General features: G+C 46.6%; 1 protein-coding gene across 2 annotated transcripts in view; it reads right to left on the reverse strand.

Moving 5' to 3' along the window:
• Nucleotides 1-7,798: 7,798 nt before the first annotated feature.
• Nucleotides 7,799-15,947, reverse strand: part of Colgalt2 (collagen beta(1-O)galactosyltransferase 2) — a 99,933-nt gene continuing 91,784 nt past the window's right edge. For both annotated transcript variants that reach the window (XM_036202131.1, XM_036202130.1), the window contains exons 9-12: nucleotides 14,508-14,640; nucleotides 13,304-13,431; nucleotides 9,700-9,906; nucleotides 7,799-8,186 (exon numbers count right to left, since the gene is read on the reverse strand). In XM_036202131.1, coding sequence (XP_036058024.1) covers nucleotides 7,910-8,186; nucleotides 9,700-9,906; nucleotides 13,304-13,431; nucleotides 14,508-14,640 — 745 coding nt within the window. In that variant the 3' untranslated portion in view covers nucleotides 7,799-7,909. The remainder of the gene's footprint in view (nucleotides 8,187-9,699; nucleotides 9,907-13,303; nucleotides 13,432-14,507; nucleotides 14,641-15,947) is intronic.

Below are 15,947 nucleotides of genomic sequence, written 5' to 3' on the forward strand. Positions count from 1 at the left end.
TCTGGAGTGTTAATTAGGTGGGATCCGGGATCCTGGTTTGCCAGCATTCATTCTAAGGCCCTTTGTGAATCAGCTGGACAGAACAGAGGAGCAGCAGAGGGCTGTCTCCACCGGCAAGGGTTGTCAGCTTCGAGGAGGGAGGAGGGTGTGCTCAGGACACACCAGGTGGTGCTCTGCTTATCTTAGGAGCCATGCAGCAGGGCTGCCTTTCCAAAGTGTGAACCTGGGGTGAGGACTCAAGGTAGGCCTTGCTTTCTCTCACTGAGAGCCTTTCTTAAACACAGGGCTGCCACCATCTAGACACTTGGGAAACCTTTGGTGATGCTCCCTCAGCAAGGAAACCTCGATGGAATGGGAACGCCTTCTCAGAAGGCATTCCATCTCAGTTGACTTCACACAACACAGCCTCATTGTTTCCGTATTGTTACCCAGAATGACTCTCCTACAGGTTCCTAAATTGGACCAAGTGGGTATTTTAAAAGGGAATTGATAGTGTGGCATGCCCTCTGGCACTTCGTGACAAATTCTTCAAAACCATTCTAGAACATGAGCCTCCCCCCACCCCCATAAGTAGAAACCAATCTTGGCGTTGTGCCTGAAATCATGTCTTTGGATTACCTTCTCTGAGTCACTTTCAAGTTCACACACTGTAAGACTGTAGGAGGCTGCCGTGCTGTGTGCTGCTCTGACCTCACTGGGATGGAGGAGTTTCCTGAGACTAATTGGCTTTCTCTACAGATGCCTACAATTCCTAAGAAGTTAATTACATTGCTGTTTTCCTTGAGAGATGTCTAAAATGAAATGCCACCGGAAGTATTTATTAGGCTACCTAGACTAGACTGAAGTCACAAAGAAACCTCAGTAATCTAAACCAGAGATTTTCATTTGTGTGAGTGCAGTGGAAGCCAGGCAAGTCTCTCAAACAGTGACTAGGGGCTCAGCTGCCTCCTGCCTACAATTCTACCTGCTTGATTTTTTTTGCCCTTCAAGTCACAGGGATTTCTAAAATGGTTTTAGTCATAACAGTTCTGACTGGCATGGCATCCATCATTCATGGTCCCATCCCTATGTAGCTCTGTCTGGTGTCTCTGTTCAGGGGAGGCAAGACACAAATACCTGAAGAATTTGTTGAGCATTGATGTCTCTTTCCAGAATGTTCTACACTCACCAGGGACAGTGTTTAGAATACATGGTGAGGACTTATGAGGTAGCTGCATGGTGCAGAGGAGAAGCCCAAGACAAGAGGTGCTGAAAAGAGGGGCACAATATCAGAGTGATCACGTTTGTCTGAAAGGCAGAAAATTCCAAACCAGTCTTCTTCTTCTTCTTCTTCTTCTTCTTCTTCTTCTTCTTCTTCTTCTTCTTCTTCTTCTTCTTCTTCTTCTTCTTCTTCTTCTTCTTCTCCTCCTCCTCCTCCTCCTCCTCCTCCTCCTCCTCCTCCTCCTCCTCCTCCTTCTCTTGGTTTGTTTGTGTTTTGAGACAGGGTTTCTCTGTGTAGCTTTGGCGCCTTTCCTGGATCTCTGTAACGCAGGCTGGCCTCGAACTCAGAGAGATCCTCCTGCCCCTGCCTCCCACACGCTGGCTTAAAGGCGTATGCCACCACTGCCCGGCTAAGCCACTTCTCTTTAGATCATTATTTGCCAATTACTGTTGAGTGTGGGCCTCAGTATTTCTGCCCAGACCCTGTATCCTGTGGAAGGACTTCATTTTAATTGGCAGTTTGAGGCATCTAATTCAAGCCACACCCCTGTTCTTCCCTCCCTTTCTTCTCCCTCCTCCCCCACCCCTTTTGTGTGGGGGTGGTATGTTGATGCTGGATCTCCCCTTCTGGGAGAGCCTAGGCCCTCTCAGCCTCTGTGCTGCAGCGACTCAATCCACACCCTTTGTCACAGCGTCTCATGAGGAATCATGGTGCCTTGCCACCATCTGTTACCAGAACAGTGTGGTGTGACACAGGCCAGCCTTGTACACAAGCATATAAACGAGTGCCGGCAGATCCCCTTAAACAAGAGGTGATTGAAATTATTTCCGAATTACTCTCATGCCTCCTCTCGAAAAATCAAGGTGCCAGATTTGAAATGGAAGCAGCCTTCTACATGACTGCGTTTTTTTCTCCCACATCCATGATCCTCATTTATATGACAGCAAACAGCCAAGCCTCCAGCAAAATCTTATCTGAGAATGTACACTATGGGGTGTGTGTGTGTGTGTGTATTCACATATACATACATACACACACACATATATGTATATATATATATATATATATATATATGTTGAATAATTAGTATATCATATATCATGGATTGGAGCTACAGACTCCCATATGTCAGAGAGAGCGAGAGAAAACCGTCAGACATTGTGTTAGCACTGCTGTTTGCAGTTTGTGTGTGTGTGTGTGTGTGTGTGTGTGTGTGTGTGTGTGTGTGTGTGTGTAGGGGGATCTGGAAAGACACAGCTAACAGGCACTTCTACCCCCTGAGGTTTATTCAGTGTTGGGTGACAGCACATTTACAAAAAGCTCTTTGCTTGGGTGCACAGGCACAGCTGGCCGAGGGAAGTAAGCCCCGACCTTCTTGGATGGGGGAGCAGCCCAAATTCCAGGTGTGAGATGGGAAAATGTTCGAGGTAGGGCTTTTATGTGTGGAACGGCGCCCCGGGAAAATCTTGGGGAAAGACTGACTCATGCAGTTGGCGCATGCCTGGGGCTCCTACAGCTTGTTTCTTGGCCGGACCCAAAGAGACTCAGGAAGACAGGCATGCAGGCTCTGCACAGACTCCCTGGACGGCCTTCAGCTTTGCAGTGAGTGGACTTTTGACAGGCAACCGGAGGCCTAAGCTGGATATCCCTCTGAGGGCGCCCACCTTTCCAGATGCCCTCTGCAGTCCTATTGAGTGAGAGAACCTCACTCAATAGAAGCCTCAGTTTCTCCTGGGTCCTCTTCTGTGAGTCCAATCCCTGCGTCTTTCCTGTAGGAAGGGGCTTTGGCTTCACAGGCCCTGTCCAGAGGTGTACGCAAGTCCAAATCCAGGCTATTGCTGTCCCACCATTTCATCACAAGCCTAACCCCATCAGTCTCTCCCCCTGGATAGGTTTCAAAGGACAAGTGGTCACTTTAAGGACTAGGTTAGTAACACTTCCACTAAACCTCCCTCCTACCACTAGTTTCTATTGTCCCCTTCCCTGCACAGCCTGTGCACCAACACCACTACCTCCAAGCACAGCCTGGCATCTGCTCGTCTCCTCTGGTCCTGTACTTCTGTCCCAGAATCCCTCTGGGCATCAGGACTTTGCTCTTCTGGCTCCCACTTTTCATTTATGTATGCCCCCATTCCCTCAAACTTGCTTTTGTTGCTGTTTTTTGTTTTGTTTTTTCCCCTGTACGGCCAGGTTGGACAATCTTACACTCCCTGTCGAGTTTTCGTAGTGTCAGGCTAGCTTAGACTAGCAATCGGAACCTTCAGACTCACACATGGTCGCTAACTCAACTCTGGCTGGCCTGTCTGTCCCACGCTCGGGGTTTCCTTCCAGAGGGGACACTTTCTCGTGGATTGTTTTCAAGGCCGCTCTTGACAGAGGGGCAAGGCTGCAAGTTCTTCCAGAAGCCAGCATCTGGACACCTCTGGCTGGACTGGGAACTGTTCCGGTTCCCCGGGGGCTTGGAAGCAGATGTTTTTCGGACCTTGGAAGTGCTCTGACATGGAATTTAACTGGCACACCCATTTCAAGGGAAACCATGCTGAAGAAACCAGGGAGGGGCCTAAAAAATGTAGTTTATTCAAGAGTAAGGGGAATTGATCCTCAGATGATTTTTCGCTCTTTCCACCCTTCTCAGAGCAAGGGGAGGATGGCGTGGGTTGTGAGCAGTGCAGCTGGTGTGGGGGGAGCAGTCCACGCAAGACCATTTTAATTATGACCATGTACAGTGGGAGCAAGCAAACACACACACACACACACACACACACACACACACTCGCGTGCGTGCACACACACAGGGGGAGGGGGAGGGAAGGGAGGGGAAGACCATGGCCATAAGGGTGGGAGAGAGAGTTTTCAGTGAATTCACAGAGCAGAAAGGAAGTTGGCCTCCTGCCCCCCAAATTTTAATGACATTCTGTTGGCCCCGGGATCCCAGCCGGTGTCTAATACTTCCATCAAAATTCCTTCCTGAACGCTAAAGCACGCTCATCTTTTCCTGCCCTCGCCACAGGCGGAGGCGCCATTTTCTGTGTATCTGTGGCAGCATGATGACAATTACCAGTGTTCTCTTCAAGCGGGCACACTAGACTTTTCTCCTTGCCTCAGATGCCCTGTGCTGAAGAGGCTGTCATTCGAAGGTCACAGGGGACCCCATGAGTCCTTCCTCCTTACAGTTTCCTCCCTCGGCCATATTTATGAGAACATCTCAGGGGTGACAGGTTTTCTCGGAAGAAAATTTCCCTACAAAATGCAATATGGCCGTACTGACCATCTCCAGGACTGCCTGCCCTTGGGTGTAACCCGTTACATTCTGTTTTCCAGATGCCTGCCTCCTTGTAACTTTATTTTGTTATTGTTTAACCCCACGGTGAGCTGATTCCTTGTCAGTCAAGGCGATCACTCGTGGCTCAAGCTCCTCCCCTCCTGGTTGGGAAGAGTATCTCATAAGCCTGCGGTGGAAAGCCTCCTGGAAGCCATCTTTACTTCACTGCTTGCTCCAACCGTAAGTGAGAACCTTTCTGGCTTCAGGCACAACGTTACTCCAGGCCCCTCTGCACTGTCTGTCAGGAAAGGAACTGAACGAGACTCCTAGAATTCCTCTGTCTTCAGGATCAGAAAGTACTCTAGTCGGCTTGCTGTCGTTACCTGGTCGGCCCTGTTCCGTTACTGCTTTTCAGTCACACCCCACTGGCTCTCCCGTTAGCTCTAGATGGGTCTTTGCACAGGCCTCCTTTCATTGTGCCTGGAGAGCATCACCAACTGCCACACTGAGTACTCCTTCGTCATCTGTAGGCCTCCTCAGCAGAATCAATTCCTCTGGTACCCTACAGCCCACTCCCCTGGTCCCCCTAATCTCTAAAATAAAGCTGCGTGCCTTCGTGGCCCCTAAATTGACTGGAGTTCACAGTAGTCCCCTTGCCCCTGAATGATTCTATTCCCAGAACAGGGTCTGAAGCCAGGCAATGCTTACACACGGTGCTGGAGACCTGGGGAAATTTGATTTGAAATGTTAGAGTCACTCTCCCTACCATTTCATCTTTGAACGGTTGGATAGACTCGTGTGTTAGCACAATGAAAGATGGGCACCCTCAGTTCCCTGTCAGGGGAGACTTCTGCCCTGAACATACACCACGATCCACGCCAGCTTGCATACTTGCATCAGCAGGGCAGTAGCTGCTCTGTCTCATTTGTCTTGGGGAACCCTTGTCAGTTCATGGGTCTCTCTGGTCTTCAATACCCCAATGCAGATGTGGAGGTCCCAGAACGGTAGGTCCCTGGCAAGGGTTTGAGGAGGCAAGGAGCAAGCATAATTTAGTTGTAAGGTTCTTTGTTTTAAATTTAGGAAGAGCTCCAGAAGGCAGTTCATCACTTCCCCACCTTGAAATGGCACAGTACGACAGACCAGGGTGTGGGGATGCCTGCTCCTTCAAGTTCCCCAGGGATTCCAAGGGATGCCTCTTCTGCAGCCCACAGGTGCCAGCACACACAGCACCTGCACTGCCAAGGTCAGGCTTGTTTAGCAGAAGATCCCAGCTTGGATCCTGAGAGGAATCGGGATGGGGTGCAGCTTCTCGGGCACTAAGAACAGCTCCAGGGCCAGAGGCAAAGTCTGCACTGAAGTCTTGGGTGCCGCCGCAAAGATCCGATGTCTAGGTTTAAGAGGAGAAGGGAAGCGAGATGAGCATGAGGTCAAGGAACCTCTGGATTGCCGGAAAGATGACTTTTAAGAGCACCAGGTCTGCAGTTTATAATATTCACATGTAAACATTACTGTGGATTCCAATCAGTCAGAAACACAGGCTGGACAAACAGAACCGGAACTTTATTCACAGTTAGAACGGTCTTAATCTAAAATTCTAGCCTTGAAATCCAATGTCTTTCAAGAATGAAAATTCTGAAATCCGTCAGACCAGCTGACAGGACAAATGGGGGAAAGTTCTCCATTAAAACAACAACAAGAACACCACAAAAAGCAACCCAGTCTCCCTCCACTCCCAGCGCACTTCCCATCCTCTAAAAAACAGTTAAAGCCAGGCATACCTGCGCACATTCAAATTACAGACAACAAACTAGACACCTAAGGTTTCTCCCGAGAGCTCTCCAATGCTCTTCCTGTTTTTCTAGATGAGGAGAGGCAAACTGGAGTTGAAGAAGCCTGGCTTCTCAGCTTCAGTGGACTAGCTGGTGGAGAAGACAAACAATGTGGCAGCTGAGGTGAAGCACCGAAAGAGGCGAACCATCAAAAGATGCCCCCAGACATCCGGCTGTGAGTCCGGATGCCATGACAGTCCGACATTGCCCCTGACGTAAAATTAGTCTATGAAGAAATGAAGAAGGAGCTTTGGGGGACATCTTTTGAGAAAGGGTGTCGTCCATTTAGGTTGTTTTTTAGCTCCAAGAGTTGCAGATTGTGGACTTCAATCTGTTATGCAGACCAAGGTCTCCCACATTCACCAGATAATAATTTAGTCCTAATTGGTTATAAAGCCTCTTTCCCCAGAGGTCTTCCCTGCAAAAGCCCAGCTGAGAAATTCAGGCAACTCAGATTGTTGGACCCACCTGTCTACTCTGATGTTCCCCAGTATGGGATGAGAGCCGGAGACATCTGTTTCTCTACCTCACTTTCCAGACAATGTTTTTTGTCCACATTTGTAAAATAAATAATTCAGACTATAATGAATTATTATAATCCAAGGCAAGAACAATTGTAACATCTGAAATGTGTTCTGCCTTTTAACAGAGACTCATTAAAGTCACACCTGCAGTTCATCCCCAGGCAAAGAGTGTCGTAAAGAAGTGACATAATGGGTGGGCAGTGCTGGAGCATCAGGTGAACCCCAGCACAGAGCTGGAATCACCCCATACCTCACCTTGTATATATTACAGTTTTCTTTATAAATAGTACATATTGGACTCAAGAAGGCACAATAAAAATGCCGAAGGTTGAGATCTTTCCCCCATAAATATCTAAATATTATAGCCACATGGGAACTAGATATTTTAATGAAAGATCTAGCTTCCATGATGGTCAAGAGCCATGTCTCAGCCCAAGCCAGCTACTCACCCCATCGGATAATGAGGCCAAGAATAAAACATCCACTTTGTAATAGGCTCATGACAGAGTTCCTTTGAATAAAAGCTGAATTAATGGTTTGATTTCCCCACCCCTGGGCGTTTGCTACATAGGCCAATTTTCAGGGTCACATAAAACAGACTAATAAATATAGTCTAGATGGCTTGACATTTTCAAGGTCACATCTGTCACATAAAATGGACCACTCTGGTGGCTTGTCTGCTCTGACTGCCTCCCTACTGTTGTGACAGCTTGTGGGTGCCATCTCTTGGCCGAGAATATGAGCCACATGGCCACATCAGAGTGGCGAACAGCGTTCTGTGACCAGTGAGCAGTACTGGACATTTGGACTGAAATTTAACTTAGCCATTCCAGTAAAGGTATCCCAGCGAATTTGGTTTTGGATTTCTGCATTCTTCACTACCCAAAGTATGTTATTTTGATCAATCACATCAAATCACTTTGATGAGATGACTGCCATCTTTCAAAACAAAAACAAAACAAAACAAACAAAAAAAACCACCAACCAACCAGCCAACCAACCAACAAACAAAAAACCTGGAACAAACAGATGAGTAGCCCTTTAGAAAAACCAGACAGTGATGAACCATGTAGACCGTACTCCCAGGGAGCTTTCAGAGCTCATCCCTTGAAGGCACGGTGTCCAGAGAAGTCGGTGGCGGCAGTGCTTCCGTGTTCTTGGCGTTACTGTGGATGTGTCCTTGCTTCCGGGACTTCCAGGAATGTGTCCTGTCCCAGTCGGTGGCCACTGTCTCGTTGTCCCAGATGGTTGAAGTTTCTGTGTCGCTCAGATAGCCCGGCTGGCCTGTGTAGTGCGTGGGGTAGATGAGCAAGGGCTCTGCAGAAAAGGCTTTCAAGTCCCTGGCTTCATAATACTCCTTGTACTCGGCTCTGTAACGAGATATGCACAGCCACGTGAGGGGCAGAAGCCTCAGGAGACAGGGAAGGGTAGAGGGTCTTGTTTGGCACCTCGGAAGCCACCCAGGTTCATTTCCTGCTTTTTAAAGTTGTATCGTTTGTGGAGAGCCTTAGGCTACAAACACAAGGGTTTCTTTAAGACATTCAGAGCTGTACAAACAAATTTAAGCAAAAAGCCAGGCCCAACCTGTTGCAGTTGGGATGGACAGTTTAGTGAAGGAGCTTCGAGTCTTACCCTGAAAGGTGAAAGTTAAACTCTGTTGGACTCCTAGTGATAAATAAACACGATTGATTGACAACCAGTGTCCTGCTCCTGTAGGAACAAACGACACCTGAGACCCCGACAGCAGCAATGGGGTAAGTGACGTGGAGACGGCTTGGAGGAATGCTAACTGGACACTGCATTCCAGTTCTTGCTTGCTGACCTGGCTCTACGCATTTGGAAAGGAGAGGGACATCTTGGCCTCCCTCCAAGGGCTCCTATGAAAGTTACATGGAGGATACCTATGCGGTATCTTTGTGAGCGAAATCAAATTAAGTAACTACTAATTTCTCTTCCGTTTCAGGAGATAATGGCTTAACTCTATGTTTCTGTCGGGATTCAGAGGTAAAGCATGTTGCATAAAAGATGTCATGTAGCTAGCTTCATCTTTACTGATGATAGGAGACAAAATGAGCCAGTTGCATCCTGGGAGCCTCAGCAGCTAAAGTGAAGGTCAGAGTTGGAGATCACTTAGTAACTGAGAGAAGGAGCCAAAGTTAGCACCTGGCCTTCTGCTCCACTCATGAGTTTAGGAAATACTGGTTGAGCAGCCATGACACCTACCCTAAGGACCCAGAGGTTTGCGGCTGTTCCTGCCTCCGAGGGTTCATAGCCAGCTGTGAGGACTGGCAGATAACCATCATTTGCCAGCCCTTCTGATAAGTGTCTTGGTCATGGGCCTTTGGGATTCTGAGCACTGTACTCCATTTTCCATCGATATCTGGCTCAGGGGCCACCTCCTCATTTCCCAAATTTCTTGCCATCCCCATGACTATGACTATCACGATACATCATGATGGTTTGTTTGTTCATGGGTCTATGTTATCTCCCACAGGGCAAGCACTGATAGTATGTGTACCACTGCCTATCTAGCGGTACAAAATGGAGTAACAGAATGAACCCCAAATCTAGGGTGCTTGAGAAAATGACCTTTAGCTTTAGGAATGTGAAGTTATGGAGTCAGAAGTACAAACAGACAAGTAGATTCAGAGCAGACCATTGTCCTGTGCACTGGGTGATGAAGAGGACATAGGGCAAGGCATTCACCTCCTCTGCCTCATCCTTTCTGTCTGTTCAAGGGACTGCTCAACCTTCTATGTTATAATTATAGAAGGATTCTTTAGAAAAGCCATAGAACTAGAAAAAATACCAAGTTCTACCCAGGAGGCTGAATTCCTGAACAGGGTGTGCCCAAGGGACAGGCGGCCATGGCAGGAGGCTTACACGGGATGTTTGTTGTACATGATTGGCAGAAACTCATCTACTGGCAACATCTTCCCAAAGGGATCAGCGCCAACAAGCTTCTGTGCTCCCTCCAGAGAGATGACGTAGCCCAGTGTCCAGTAGGAGTAGTCGGCTTCCACCAGATTTACAACGTTGGGCACTGCTTTCTCTGCCTCTTGGACTTGCATTCTTTTCCTGCCGATGTAACTGTAAGGAAATGCGGATGAGGAGAAAAGTGTCAACTTGATTTCAGGGTATTAACCATTACAAGACCAGAGCACACACTGAGTTTGAAAAGGTATTTTAAAGTCTGGACTCTTGTGTCTTTTGCTAATGGACACTACCACAAAGAACACTCCATTGGTATCCATCATTGCTATTGGTCCTCATGAGGTCAGTGCCCCAGCTCCATTTATCAGCAACCCTCCTAGTCAGGCCTAGTGGTCCGTCTTTAAGCCAGAAAGAGAAGATGCAAAGAGATGAAAAATTTGATTTCCCAGGGATGATATAGGATTTCCAGCTGTGTTTAGAGAGTTTGGAAAGGAAAAAAAGAGGCCAGATGTGGGATTCTTGAGTTTGTTGTCTTCACGTCCCCAGAGTTTCAACCTTGGATGCTTTCTGTACCACTTTCCAAGTGCTGCTGTGAACAGGATAGAAAAGGCTGTGGTAGACAGAGTCAGCAGTAGAGGGCGTAGAAACCAAGAGGAGTCACAAAGCGTTCCTTCTAGACAGTTGGAATGTCAGCTCTGAAAGTCTTTCCCCCTTTACACTCTGCCCACGCTCTGAAGGAGCCACCGAGACACACAGAAGAAGAACATGGTCCATCTTCAGCTCTTCTGGGGACCTCAAGCTCCCATCCTCACAGTCACTGTCATTTCAGACTGAAGAGTAGGGGTTTCTTGAGTGTAGTAGGAAAGAAACATCTAGTGAATACCTGAAATGTGGCTGCATGGGCCGAGGAATGGAGTTTATAATCTTACTAATTTAAATTCCAATTTAGGTGGTGCCCCAACAGACCCATCCTCAATACAGTCCCTACACTTAAAGCTCAGGAAATATCATGGATGAAGGGGATGCAAGATTGTAGGAGCCAGGGGGATAGGATAGCTGCTAGGAGATTGCGTCTCCCAGGAATGTCAGAGAAGCTACATCCATGAAGTCTCAACAACATGGCTGCCTAGACAAGAACTGCTAACACAGATGACATGCTAGCATAGATGGGGACATCTCCTGGGGTCTCAACCCTAGATAAAGAGCTACAGGAAACCAAGGAATACTGAGAGCAGGAGAGAGTCTCCCCGCCCCGGGGAAGAACCCCCAAACTGAGTATCCAATACTAAGTGATCAGCTCTGAAGTCATATACATACTCCTCATAGTCTACAGACTAAACACGTTCTATTTATATGTTTAGGAATATATATTTACATAAATATGTAGAATATACATATATGTAATAAAAGTTGATGAAAAGGAGGCAGAGGCCATGAATTTGAGAGAGAGAGAGAGAGAGAGAGAGAGAGAGAGAGAGAGAGAGAGAGAGAGAGACAGGGGATGGATTGGAGAGAGGAAAGGGAAAGAGGAAAATGTGAAATTATATTATAATTTCAGAAACTTAAAGAGAATTTTAAAAGTAAGTTATAATTCTGATATTTTTGCCCTGTAAAATGCTTTTCTTCCTGAAAAGCAAATTTATTATTTTGTGGGACTACAGTTTAATAGTTGACATTTTATTTTCTGGGTTCAAATGTGTTCTGAGTGTAATTATATATAGGCTTTTAGAGATAGCATAAACACCATAAACTATCTCATTAATGGTTAAAAATATTACCTACATGCTAAAATAGTGATATTTGGATATATTCAGTTAAATAAAATATATTAAACAAGACTCATTTTACCTCATTTACATTTAACTTTCAGTGTGGTCAGAACATCTGAAATAACATATTTGGCCCACAGTGCAGCTACTGAAGACAACTCTACAGATAAGTCCCATGACTGTTTACATCATCCTGATTTAGTATTTCCTTTTCCTGGAAACATCAAGGCTGCTAATCACGGACGATGGTTAGCTTTTATGTTGGGTGTAAGTAATTCTTCTTTAAAGCAGTTGACAGTTCTTTAAAAGAGGAATCGGTGGCGGGTTTTAGACTACTCCTTTACTCTTGGCTCCTTATCAGGGCAGCCACCCTTCCTTCCTGGATCTGATGGCGCTCCGTCCTGAGAATGCACCAACCATGCCGCACACGAGAAGGGATGTGTGCCGAATCTCTGCTTTAGGTGTCCAGGACTGCGTTTTCTGTGATTATCAAGTGTCAGTCAAAAGTGCTTTTCGTGTGTCACATGAGCAGGACACAGCCTCCAGTCTGTGTGGGCATGAGTTCTACCACAGGCCCTACAGCCACAGATGCAGAGGGGCCGGAGAGCAGTGACTTCTGCAGACCGGAAGCCTGACCTCAGCAAACTGTTCAGAATATGGATGGCGGGACTCAAGTCGGACAGGGAAGACCTCTTTTTATTTTCCCTCTTTTTATTACATTGTACTGTTTTTGAGGGCTATTTCCAACTAACTCAGAAGTTAGTTGGGTCATGCTGGGTTTCCTTTTCCATTCAGAATGGGCCATTTTCTGTGCAAACAGGTGTTCCACCAGGGTCCGAAATGATCTTCCCTGATGGAGATGGAAGGGTGGGGAAAGCTGGGCTGTTCCAAAAGAGCAGGCTCTGGGTTGACAACATTACCTTACAAGCCAGCTGGGGACCTTGGGACGTTTCTGCCTCATTGGAGGGAACAGAAAGCTTCACTTATTTCACAAAGAGAAAGAGCAGGAGAGAAGGGAGAGAGGGAAGAAGGAAGGGAGGAGAAAGACAAGGCGCTAGCTGAGAGGCAAGAGACGAAGTGTCTCTATGAGCTCCGAGCTGGCACCCCTTCAGTGAGCCCGGCTTCCTGTTGCAAGTCCAGCGGTCTGTGTTTTCCTTTATTAGACAAACCCATCCCTGTGGAGGAGCTTTCTTCCGAGCCTCCCACACCCACCCATCAAGGACTGCGGAGTTCACCCTTGTCCTGGGAGCTGAGGTTAATGAATGCCTGCTACCCCCTCTTCACACCCTGCCCAGAGCCACTGTTTTCCCAAGTGGCCCTCAGGGCTTCTCCATAGCTCTGTCAAGAAGTCCCTGGTCAGCGCCTTTAGTGGTGGTGCATGCATTTAATCCCAGTGCTCGGGAGACAGAGGCAGGTGGATCTTTGTGAGTTCGAGGCCAGCCTGGACTACAGAGTGAGTTCCAGGAAAGGCGCAAAGTGACACAGAGAAACCCTGTCTCGAAAAACAAAACAACAACAACAAAAAGTCCCTGATTGGCTGGCCAACTCCAATCTCATTAAAAAAAAAAAAAAAATCTCCTGTAGTTTCTCACCTTGGACAGTAGATGGAGGTAAAAACAACTGCCCAATCTTTCCCTATTTCTTATTTCTGGAAGCATCTGTGGTGTGAAAACCAGGCAAATGGGAGGAAGCTTACTTGAATCGGGCCTCCTACCATCTGGGGAGGTGGGCTTTCTGTACCTTGGAAGAAACTGCCTTTGAATGCTATCTGCCTTGTGACTCACATCAGTTCCCAGTCCAGCTGAGCCTTGTCGATGTCATCCATCAGCTTCATTAGCTTCTTCTTAAACTGATGCTCAAAACGCACATCATCCTCAATGACGAGCGTCTTCTCCAGTGCCCGGTCAATGACCTGTAAAGACCATCAGTGGGGAAAGACTGTGGGAAAACTCTGATACCCATTTTTATTTGTGAAAGCTCATAACTTGGATCCAAGAAAATATCTGTCAACAGCAGGACATGTAGATGATCGTGGCATATTCATAGCAATGAGGATAGATGATCTACAACCAATCAATGTTACAGTGGTAACAATCTTGCAGGCTAACATCTCTCACATGCAGTATTGAGAGGTCACACATATTGTGTGGTTCCACTCTCATAAAGTACAAAGACAGGCCATACCATGCCGTCAGATGTCAGGATGGTGACAGCCCATGGAGAGTGACCAGAAGGCTGTGCAGAGGGGGACACCTCTGGCATACTTGTCTCCTGTTTCTTGATCCCAGTATTTATCAATATGGGTGTCTTTTACCGGTGCGATTTCACTGACAGTAGCCTATGATCTATATGCTTCTATATATTTCTGTAACATTTTATTTAAAGCTTAAGGAGTGAAGAGACCAAAAAGCTGGATCCTTAAAGGAGAGATCCCAAGGGATGTGTCTTTAGTTTTCCCTTTCCTCTTTGTTATTCTCCCCTCTTATGAGAATGAAGCCTTGTTCACGTGCCCTGCACTCCAATGCCGCCTCCATTAGTATCTGGATATGTACCATACAGGGTCAAACTTTGGCTCTGACTCTTCTTAACTGAAGACAGTTAATGATTTCTACTTGTGTAAAAAGAATCCATCCTTTCCTAGGCCTGCCTCAAATGCCTTCTGTGGGATTCTTGCATGAATTCATTTGATAAATGATAACATGACAGACATACATAAATCATTCCTGCTTATTGTGAAGATGAAGTAAGAAAAATAAAGTTCATATGGCATGAATACCCACACCCACCACCATCCCTAGAAGCCTGAGGCCACCATCCTAGTGTGTTTGTTGCTGGCCTTGGGCTGATGGGAGCAACAGAGCAAGAGCAACTTTCAAGTGTGCTTCTGAGACGACCTGAGGCTCCCTTCGTGTCTGGTTCTAATTCACCTGCAAAGTTCCCTTCTCCCTCTTCCTCATTACCACACTGTTCCTCTAAAGAGTTAATTACCTCTTTCCAGACAGAGAAGTGACTGAGGAAGCAGCCAATTTCACCCCGTGTTAAAGGCCTGGAGGAGTAGGGGTCACGGTACCCTGGTAGCATTTCAATGTTCCAGGCCTTCAGTTGGCTTGTGTTGAGTGCCCTGCATGACAAAGAATGTGCATGAAGACATCTAAGTCAAGGTGTCCCCACTCCAGGGGAGGGGGGGAGGGAGAGAGAGAGAGTCTGCATGTTTCTTCAGAGCCTTTCTATACATGGAGAAAGACTTCTCAGTTCCTATAATTCTCTTGATGCCCTCTGGGTTGGTATACCACTGTAGCATTATGAGCATGATGAAGGTAAAATGGCCTTTTCTACATGTGTACATCCATCACCATGCCCAACATGTTTTTTTCATAGATTTTCTAAATACTTTGAAAAAGTATTCTCCTAATGAAGGAATAGTAATTTATAGGGCACATTACCTCCTGGAAAGGATTGCTGTGGGAGGATCCTTCTGTATGCTGAGAATATGAGTTTCTCTCATTGGTTGACAATAAAGTTGTTTTGGCCTGTAGCCAGACAGAATAAGGCTGAGTAGGAAAGTCAAATGGAGATACAGGGAGAAGAAGGATGGAGCCCAGGAAGCAAGACATACAGAAAATGAAGTAAGAAGCCATGAGCCACATGGCTAAACATAGATAAGAATTACGAGCTGGGCAGTGGTGGTGCACGCCTTTAATCCCAGCACCGGGAGGCAGAGGCAGGTGGATCTCTGTGAGTTCGAGGCCAGCCTGGTCTCCAAAGTGAGTTCCAGGAAAGGCGCAAAGCTACACAGAGAAACCCTGTCTCGAAAAACCAAAAAAAAAAAAAAAAAAAAAAAAAAAAGAATTATGGGTTAAGTTAAATGTAAGAGCTAGCTAGTAATAAGCCTGAGCCATTGGCCAAACATTTACAATTAATATCAGTTTCTGAGTGTTTATTTGGGACTGGGCAATCCGGACAGAAAGGCTCCACCTCTGGTTACAAAGGACAGGCAGTAATGAGAAGAGGAGCCATGCACATACGGCATTCCTTTGGACCTAAAACTAAAACAAGGTATAAATAAATAAATAAATAAAACAACTCACATAAATTTCCCAAATGGTGGAGTAAAGGTCTCTCTATAAGAGCAATGAGGCGCTGGTGACAATGGCCAAAAACTCTGGACAATAACTAAGGTCCCACAGTAATCTGCAGAGTATGTATGTGTTGAGGAAAACAGTGGAATCTCTGCAAGCACAGTTGGCTTTGTAGGCTTTGTCTTTACCTTAACTGAACTCCTTTCTCCCCAGCCCTACAGTATCCTTGAAAACCAGCCACCTCACAAAACCATGAGCAGTTGTAAAAACTGAAAGTGACAGAGTGGACTGGGACTCCCCGAGGACCTGTCCCCAGGACACCATCCCGATTCACGCCAACAGTCTCCAG

This window comes from Onychomys torridus, chromosome 11 (assembly GCF_903995425.1).
Source record: "Onychomys torridus chromosome 11, mOncTor1.1, whole genome shotgun sequence".
NCBI classification, from domain to species: Eukaryota; Metazoa; Chordata; class Mammalia; order Rodentia; family Cricetidae; genus Onychomys; species Onychomys torridus.